The sequence below is a fragment of the Spinacia oleracea genome, chromosome 4, assembly GCF_020520425.1.
Source record: "Spinacia oleracea cultivar Varoflay chromosome 4, BTI_SOV_V1, whole genome shotgun sequence".
NCBI lineage: Eukaryota > Viridiplantae > Streptophyta > Magnoliopsida > Caryophyllales > Amaranthaceae > Spinacia > Spinacia oleracea.
Genome location: NC_079490.1, coordinates 70,744,007 through 70,753,893, shown reverse-complemented (window position 1 = coordinate 70,753,893; position 9,887 = coordinate 70,744,007). Strand labels below are relative to the sequence as shown.

The 9,887-nt window shown below is 37.8% G+C and overlaps 1 protein-coding gene across 1 annotated transcript; it reads left to right on the top strand.

The window, feature by feature from the left end:
• The first annotated feature begins 4,289 nt into the window (after window positions 1–4,289).
• LOC110800455 (uncharacterized) lies at window positions 4,290–7,745 on the top strand. Its single transcript, XM_022005764.2, has 2 exons — window positions 4,290–6,865; window positions 6,950–7,745. Exons 1-2 carry the CDS (start codon window positions 4,290–4,292, stop codon window positions 7,743–7,745), a joined length of 3,372 nt encoding a protein of 1,123 aa, XP_021861456.2.
• The last annotated feature ends 2,142 nt before the right edge of the window (window positions 7,746–9,887 follow it).

The window sequence follows — 9,887 nt, the reverse complement described above, 5'->3', positions numbered from 1 at the left end:
TTCTTGGATTTCTGTTCTCAGCCGTTTCTTAGTTGTTATTTGTGCACATTTATCTTCGTCAATTATTTGCACCGTCAATTATTTTGACGGTGCCAAGGTTCTTGAGCCGTTATGGTTGGAACTTCTGGATATGGTGGTCTGATCTGCGCCACACCAATATCCCTCATTTTTAAGCCCGTCGTTAAGTTCGGCCTCCCATTATGCCTCTTATGCAGGACACGATGGCGAGGACGAAAAAGGCGGCAAATATAGCTGACTTACGGCTAAGGGGACAACAGATGGACCCTTCTTTCTCAGGAGGGAGATCCATTAGAGTGCCGGCAGGAGAAATAAGTCGGACTCCTCCAGGCAAGGCTCATAGCTCTCGTCGTGAAACTACCTATTTTGATGAGTTTTGGATGGAAGAGATGGAGGATGTTGGTCCGTCTAAAAAACCCGCCGATTCGTTCGAGGAGTCAGAGAAGGATGAGAGCAACGGTGAGGTTGTAGGTGAAGTTGCTGAGGACGAGGCGGTTGAGAAGCCTCACACTACAAGAATTTGTATCTTTAACGACAACCTAATTACGACGGGTCAAAAATCCCGTCGCAAAAGCCTTTTGCAACGGGACTAACAACCTAACAAAGACGGGAATAACCGTCATAAATGTCTTTTACGACGGGTTAACGACGGGATTTTCTATTAACGACGGCCCCCTTTTATGACGGGTCCACAACAGGAAATCCCGTCGTTAATCAACAATTATTAGCCTTTTGCGACGGGATTTCCCGTCGTTAATAGTATAATTTCTTGTAGTGTCAAGTTGTTGCTGTGGGTGTGCAGGGAGAGAATGGTGAAGTCTCCACAGATCAGATTGATGCTGATCCAAAATGGCTGAAATGGCTTGAAAAGCATGGGGAGGATTATGCCGCGGGCATGAACATTGGTCCGGGTATGAGATGAGATTTTCTGAAAGTGAGGCGTCCACTACTTTTGACGTGGGCCCTGGTGAGTTTCCCGTGTACAGTGGTGCTTACAAGAGTGGTTTGCGCTTTCCTGTCCATCCTTTTGTGGAGGAAGTGCTTGATGGGTTCGGCATTGACCTGTGTCAACTCACCCCTAATTCGTGGACGGTCGTACTAGGGTATGTGGCTAAGTGTGAACTGATAGGTTTGAGACCGTCTTTTAATGCCTTCCTTAGGTTGGTACTGTTAGGTTATGACAAATATTAACAGTATCACTAGTACATAATTGAGCTTATGTAACACGTGTTGGTAACACTTTTTGAAGTGCAAAATTACTAGATTATTAAGTAACACTTTGGTAACATTTTTTTAAAAATGTAACATTCAAGGTAACACTTTTAACTTAGGTAACATTTTATGGTAACACTTTTGAAATAGGTAACATATTAAAGTAACACTTTTTAAATGGGTAACAATTTACGGTAACACTTTTAAATTAGGTAACATTTTATGGTAACACTAAGAAATGTTACCTATTTTTTTAAGAAGGGTTAATTCCCAAAATAAGTAATTGCCGCCAAAATGAAAAAAAGAATGTGGGTTTACTTTTTCTGAAATTTCTGAAACCTCAAACAACCGACCTTAGGTTAAATTTTCAGAAACTCGATCTCTAAACTTTCCTCTTCTTGATCCCGCAACAACGCTTAATTTATCTTCAAATTCGTCTCAGCCGCGGTATTGATTCACAAAATCGCACTTTCAATTTCTAGTTTCATTGAATTTGCGCTCGGTATTAATTCAAGTTCCAAATTCGCAATTTCAATTTCAGTTTCAGATTTCATTGAATTCGCGCTTCCAATCTCGTGGTCTTAATCGTCGTCTCGATCGTTCTCTTGGTCGGAATTTATCGAATTCCCCCTTTTAATTTCAGGTATGTTCTTATTTGTGTGCTATGAACTGATATTGTATTCGAGCATAGGATATTGTATTCGAGCATTAGGACTTTATCGAATTTAATAAACTGAAAAGATGTATATGAATTGGTACAATATAGATTAGTGTTTAATTTTTATTGATTGGTTTGAGAAGTTTATTGATTTTGTGTTTGATGTAGTGTTAATGTTTTGGATTATTTTATTTGGTATTTTGATTCTGTATGTTTTGGTTTGGTCTGGTTGTTGATTGTGAGTCTGTTTGTTTTGCATGATGTTGCTTTGATTATTCTCCATTGTTGGGTACTTTGTTGTTTAAACTTGGGCAAGGTCATAACTTAAGTTATTGAAGCTATTAGGACTGAAATGGAAACTGATTTGTGCCTCTATATTTGAACTTGTCGATAGCGGTAGAAAGTTTCTGGCCCTTTGTCATCTGATATCATTGTAGTATGCTGATATTGAAATAATTCTTTATACAGTGACCCTGTTTTACTTATCTTTGCAAGGTTGATGATAAGGGCAAGCCGGGGAGGGGGGGGGGGGGGTTGAGATATCACTAGGGATGTTCATGCTAATACACAACTCTCTATGGAGAGTATACACAAATTTAATTGCCAGTTAAATCAGAAACGTACTTCTTGCATATCATTATATGGTAAAAGTTACAAATAATTAGAAAACTTGGAATTTTCATTTTTTCCTTTAAAATGACGTTTAGTGGACTAATCTAGTAGCTACTCAATCCATTTTTCTTCAAGTTCTTGCTTAAGTTGTATATGCCAAGTGTTCATCAATGTTAGACTAGAGACCAAGAACTGAGGCTACCTTCACACAGGTTAAGAGTCTATTAAATGCGTTAGAAAGATATGTTTTTTTCCCTTCCAGCTGCCCTATGGATCATTGATATGAAGGGGGCATTGCTTGCATTGTGTCACTTAATGAAGGTGGCATTTCTTGCATTGTGGCACATAATGAAGGTGTCATTGCTTGCTTTGTGGCACTTATTTCATGAGAAGTTTGATGGTGGTGGTGGTGGTTTTCTGTACTGTGATGATGTGGTGCTGATCGATTGCGTTTCTTAGCGGTGCCTTGACATTTCACAAAATCGCACTTTCAATTTCTAGTTTCATTGTATTTGCGCTCGGTATTAATTCAAGTTCCATATTTGCAATTTCAATTTCAGTTTCAGGTTTCATTGAATTCGCGCTTCCAATCTCGTGGTCTTAATCGTTGTCTCGATCCTTCTCTTGGTCAGAATTTATCGAATTCCCCCTTTTAATTTCACGTATGTTCTTATTTGTGTGCTATGAACTGATATTGTATTTGAGCATAGGATATTGTACTCGAGCATTAGGGCTTTATCGAATTTAATAAACTGAAAAGATGTATATGAATTGGTACAATAGGATTTTGTGTTTGATGCAGTGTTTATGTTTTTGATTTTTTGATTCGGTATTTTGATTCTGTATGTTTTGGTTTGGTCTGGTTGTTGATTGTGAGTCTGTTTGTTTTGGTTTGTTCTAGTTGCTGCCGTGGTATTGGGTTTCGTCAGAAAAACAAGCTAGTTGTTTTCTTTGGTATTGGGTTTCATCAATTCGCGCGCGCTTCCGATTTCAGGTAATTTAATTTCTGATTTGTGGGTGTTTTTAATTTTTTGGGTTGTTTAATTATTGATTTTCATAACAGTTCTGATTTGTGCAGAACAGAACAGTTCTGAACTTCACAGAACAGTTCTGATCTATGCAGATCAGTTCAGATCTGTGCAGATCAGAACTGATCTGTGCAGATCAGAACTGTTCTGTGAAGTTCAGTTCTGATATGTGATTGGTATTATTGGCTTTAAATTTCTTGATTCGGTATTTGAAGTTTGTTGGTTTTGTGTTTGTTGTCGTATTTCACCGCGGGATCTTTCAGAATAGATCTGATCTGTGCAGAACAGAACAGTTCTGATCTGTTCAGAACAGAACAGTTCTGAACTTCACAGAACATAACTGATCTGCACAGATCAGAACTGTTCTGTGCAGATCGGAACTGATCTGCACAGATCAGAACTGATCTGTGCAGATTAGAACTGATCTGTGCAGATCAGAACTGTTCTGTGAAGTTCGGTTCTGATATGTGATTGGCATTATTGGCTTTAAATTTCTTGATTCGGTATTTCAAGTTTGTTGGTTTTGTGTTTGATGTCTTATTATTGGCTTTGAATTTGTTCATTTGGTATTTTGAATTTTTTGTCATAAATCTGAAATTGACACTGCATGTATGGATTAGGTTGTATGAGAAAAATGTGTCAATGATTGTATGGGTGTATGTTTCTATAGTTATTTTCATTCCTTTTAGACATGTTAATTATATTCCAATGTTTTTAATCTCTCAATTCGTGTATGTTTAACTTTTCATAAAGGAGATAAAATGAGTAGTTGGACCAACTTCTTACAATCTAGTAATGAGTATGAGAAAGGTGTGGAGGATTATTTAGATAAAGCATTTTCTACTCAAGCAATTGGTGATCAGATTACTTGCCCGTGTAAGGTGTGTTATCACCGTTTTTGGCATCGTAGAGAGACAATATTCAATCATTTGATTGCAAACGGGATCGAGCCTGGCACTGAAGGATGGCATTGTTATGAAAAGGGTATGTCATCGACATCAAATACAAAGAGGAATGTTGAAGATAATACACTAGACATGCACGATGATATTGAACGTTTGATATATGATGTTCATAGAGACGTGGCAGAAAGGTATGAAGGGGTTGGAGATGAGCCCAATGATGAGGCTAAGAAGTTCTATAAGTTAGTTGAAGATGGAAAACAAGAGCTATATCCCGGCTGCAAAAAAATTTCAAAACTATCATTTCTCATTCGTTTTTACCTTTTGAAGTGTACTCATGGGTTAACTAATGTAGCAACTTCAGATATTTTGGATTTTATCCGAGAAGCGTTACCAGATGCATCCAACGTGCCTAACTCTTTTAATGAGGCAAAAAAATTAATAAAAGATCTCGGTCTTCATTATGACAAGATTGATGCATGTCGTAATGATTGTATGCTGTATTGGAAGGAGCATGAAGCTGCGACGTCTTGCCATGTTTGTCATGCTTCAAGGTGGAAAGAAAGAGAGACTGAGAACCAAGATGATATTAGCAATCAGCCATCTAAGAAAGTGCATAATGTCCCTGCAAAAGTTCTTTGGCATTTTCCTCTTAAACCAAGGCTTCAAAGATTGTACATGTGTTCAGAAACAGCAGAGCTATTGAAGTGGCATGATGAAGAAAGAGATAAAGATGAGTTATTGAGGCATCCGGCTGATGGCGAGTCGTGGAAAGAGTTTGATCTAAAGTACCCAAATTTTGCTAAAGAAGCACGTAATGTTCGTTTGGGGCTTGCAAGTGACGGATTTAATCCATTTCGAACTATGAGCACACAACATAGTACATGGCCTGTTGTTCTAATTAATTACAACTTACCACCATGGTTGTGTATGAAGCAAGAATTCTTGATGTTGTCTCTCCTTATTCCCGGGCCCACCTCTCCTGGGAATGACATTGATGTCTACCTCCAACCATTGGTTGAAGAACTTAAAGATCTGTGGGAGTATGGGTTGGACACCTATGACGCGGAGAAGAGACAAACATTCAAAATGCATGCAGCTTTACAGTCAACGACCAGTGACTTTCCAGGTTATGCTATGTTATCTGGTTGGAGCACCAAAGGGAAGTTTGCATGCCCCTATTGTCACTACGAGACTGATCATCATCACTTGAGTAATAGTAACAAATCTTGCTACTGTGCTCATCGTCGATGGTTAGATGAAAATCATCCTTGGCGGCATGATATGGAGTCTTTTAACGGAGAAAAGGAAGAGAGGACATCTCCAGATCCTTTAACAGGGACTCAAATTTCAAGCTTGTTGGAAAATTGGGAAAACAAGTTTGGAAAGTTACAACCAAAGAAGAAATATCCAGATTGTCCATGGAGAAAGTCCTCTATCTTCCACACTTTGCCATATTGGAAAGATTGCGGGTGTCGCCATCATTTGGATGTCATGCACATAGAAAAAAACATATGTGATAGTGTGCTGGGAACTTTGTTAGACATACCTGGAAAGTCAAAAGATCATCATAAGGCTCGATTAGATCTGCAAGAAATGGGTATAAGGGAAGAACTACATCCTTTAGATACAGATGACGAGCGTTATGTTTTGCTGCCCAAAGCATCATTCTCAATGACAAAGGAAGAAAAAAGCATTTTTTGTAGTGTTCTGAAGAAGGCAAAGTTGCCACAAGGTTGTGCATCAAATATTGCAAGGTGTGTGCAAGTGAAGGAGGGAAAAATATTAGGGTACAAGAGTCATGATGCTCATATAATAATGCAACATTTGCTTCCAGCAGCAATTAGGAAAACTTTACCAAAACATGTTGCGTTACCTCTTATTAGATTGAGTGGCTTTTTTAGGGAAATATGCAAGAGAGTCATCAATCCAAAAGATTTGGATCGCCTTCAAGCTGAAATTGTTGAGACTCTTTGTGAACTTGAAAGAATATTTCCACCATCCTTTTTTGACATCATGGTCCACTTGCCGATTCATTTGGTTGATGAAATAAAGCGTGGTGGACCAGTGTGTGATTGGTGGATGTACCCTATAGAAAGGTACCTCGGAAAGCTGAAATCGTATGTTAAAAACCGATGTCGCCCTGAGGCTTCTATAGCAGAAGGTTATTTGGCTGAAGAATGCTTGATATTCTGTTCTAGGTATTTGAATGCTGGTGCAAAGAAGCGATCTAAGTGGTTTAACAAAAGTCAGGAGAAATGGTTTGAAATTGACGAAGAGTCACCTTTATTCCCTAAGGCAGGTTATCCTCTTGGGAGGAAGAAGAAAGGGAAGAAGAAAGGGAATTCATACACTCTTGATTCAAACACAATGGCTCTAGCACATCGTTATGTGTTGTTTAATTGTCAAGATGCCCAAGTTGAGAATTACATCAAGTGAGTAATATTTTGAATATCTTGTCCATTATGTTTAAATTTATATTGTTTTATTTCCATACTTATATGGTTAATACTATGCAGGGAACATGAAGAGTTTGTAAAAAAGAAGTCTAGAGACAGGCGAAAAAGAAGGTGGAAAGAGGCACAAGAGCATAGCAATGAATTCATGGTTTGGTTTAGGGAAAAGGTTGAGTTGGTTAATGTCCCTGATCATATCAAGTGGCTATCAATAGGTCCTTCTCGTATTGCAAGGAGGTACACTGGATATTTTTGTAATGGATATAAGTTCTACACTAGAGATCATGATGAAAAGTGTAAAACTCAGAATAGTGGAGTCTCTTTGACAGCTTTGACTCCAAGCTTCGCGAGTAGCAAGGATCACAATCCCATTCTTGGTAATGTCACATATTATGGGATTGTAAAATCGATAATTGAGATAGATTATTGGAGTGCATTTAGTGTTGTGTTGTTCGAGTGTGATTGGTTCCATGTGGAAGTAGATGATTATGGACTAACTCGTGTGAACTTCAAGAAATTGTGTTCTAAAGATGATCCTTTTGTCTTGGCATCACAAGTGCATCAAGTGTTCTATACTCAAGAAGGCCTTGAAGAAGATTGGTATTATGTGAACCGAAATTTGCCAAGAGACTTTTTTTATGCCGAAGGGCAATCTGAAAACACGTATATGAATGAAGTTCGTGAACCCGCGGAGGATGTTATCCCGGCTACAAATCATGATGAACACCGGAATTGGTACATAGAAGGTGCTTATGACAGAGTTGAGGTGCCTGCAAACACTGAAATGAGGGATGATAGTCACGAAGATAGTTCCGATATAGATGACACAGATTGGGATTGGATGGAACCATCAAAGTGACATGCCTGGAGCGTTTAATTAGAATAATTATCCTTGATTTGAACTTATTTTTTTGATTTGAAGAACTATCATTGAAGTGTTTTATTTTCTTATTTAATCTTGTTGTGTTCTGATTTTTTTAAGGTTTCAATTTCTAGGTTCCTGTCACTACTAAGTCCTGCCTGCTGTTTTTTTTTTGTTAGTATAAATTCATCTTTCTCTCTTTTGTTTTGACACTGCTGTGGGCTCTGCCAAGGTGACTCGGTGAATATTTAATTGGCATGCCTGCCATTTCAATACTTTGGCTTGCTTGTGAACATAACGATGCCAAATGAGTTGGAGGCTCTTGAGAATATGCTTTCAAGCTCGTCCTGGAATTTGTTTTATGCTTCAGCATCTAATATAAAAGTGACCGTGTTGATGAATAGGTGTTAATCTGTCATCGGGTTTTAGTGATTTACTTGCTGTAAATTTTGCCTAGTCCTTCCTGTGGTGTTGTATGAAACCAGTTTTATTAATGTCTTGCCTGCATATCTGCTTTTTTTCAAGCATTGAATTTTACCTGAGAGGCTAAGATTTAACATTATGCTTGGTATTGAAAACTGAAAACTGAAAACTGTGAGAACATTATGTCTAACGTTATGCTTTTAAAGTTAGGTTGAAATGGAACTTGGTATTGAAAACTGTAGTTGTCTAATGTGCTGTACTTTTCTGCCTTTACAGAGGGATTTGCATCGTCGGTAGGAAAATAAAGCCCCGTGAAGAGATTAGTTGATCAGTTTGCTGGTAAGCTTCCAATTGATCAAATGTATGAAATTTTGATGCATTTCTACTTAATAGCTAATTCTAATAAGTCTGAAGTTTAACATGCCTTTGCCTGTGATCATCTTAGCTAGATATCATGATATTAAATTATAGCGGTAGTCTAATTTTAAGCTTAAACTTGTGAGAATTAAGCTGCTTCTGTCATACAAGTCGTTAGATAATTAGGAATCTAGAGTCTGGAGTAATGTCTTCTTGTTTTTTTTTTAGAAACACTTCAAATTTGTTGCTACTTTGAAGAAATTCGTTTCCAAGTCTAGTTAGCAACCACAACCTTTCTCTATTTCCTTTGTGTTGTTGTGAACCTTCTGGTGGCAGGGACAACAAGGGTATTGCACTTAGCAGACTAGGAATATCAGAACTTAGCAGACCAGGTTATAAACAAGTAAATTATGATGAACAATAGAAAGTCTGACCCATGTAGAATTGTATGTTTCATTTAAAATTCACAAATTCATTGAACAACTGGCCATTATGATTTTATAAAGCAAGGAAATGTTTTTTATGGCTTGTTTTAGAAACACAAGAATTAAAGGATGAAACTCAGTAAAGATGCAGCCAGAACAAAAAGTTAAAGAGACATAATGGAGTATATACCTAGCCAACAGTTGATTTAAGTCAGCTGGTGATGGAGCACCTAGCTGAAAATAGCATGGTTTAAAAGTTCCAACTGGCAAGAGTCAAATTGATTTGATGCTCCTGGTTCACTTGAATAGTTGAATCTGCTGAAGAAGTTCAGGTTTTGATTGATTTAAAACTTCTGCAGATTGAAGCTTAATACTAAGATCTATAAAGTATGTTAGTAACAAGGCAGGTGATTTCTTTTCTTGCCCCTGGTGCCTAATTCTTTTTAAGAAAATAGGTTTGTTTGATTGATTGCATAGGCTGCCTTAGATGAAACTAATCTAGCCTTTGCTAAGGTCAAATTGTAACTTTGTCAGAGATTACACAAAGTAGCTTTGACAACAGGATTAGGGGAGGGGGAGAAGTAGAGGCAGAAGAAAGAATGTCCTGAGAGATTTAAGATGGGGAGGGAGAGGTTAAAGGGTAGAGGAGAATAGCTTCTTGTTGTTGTTGATCCGTATTTTGCAGGTGTAATTCTGATATTGCCAGTTTTTTTAGCACATTACTACACCATTACCACAGTCTCATTTCTCTATGATGTTTTGAGACTATGAAGTCATGAAGCAAATATGATGTGAAGCATTATTGTCTACTTGTCTAGTATCCAATCAGATAGAAGAAAGTTATATCCAGAGAGTTTCAAGACTGGAAGTTCTGTAAAAAATGGTGTTGTAAGTTTATCAAGATGAGTTTTGCTCATGTTACCTTTCTAGTGGC

Excerpts from the sequence above, each read along its gene's own strand:
- LOC110800455 (XM_022005764.2), top strand. The coding sequence starts at position 4,290 with ATGAGTAGTTGGACCAACTTCTTACAATCTAGTAATGAGTATGAGAAA. Across the intron at positions 6,866-6,949 it reads CAAGTTGAGAATTACATCAA|GGAACATGAAGAGTTTGTAA; the intron begins GTGAGTAATATT and ends AATACTATGCAG.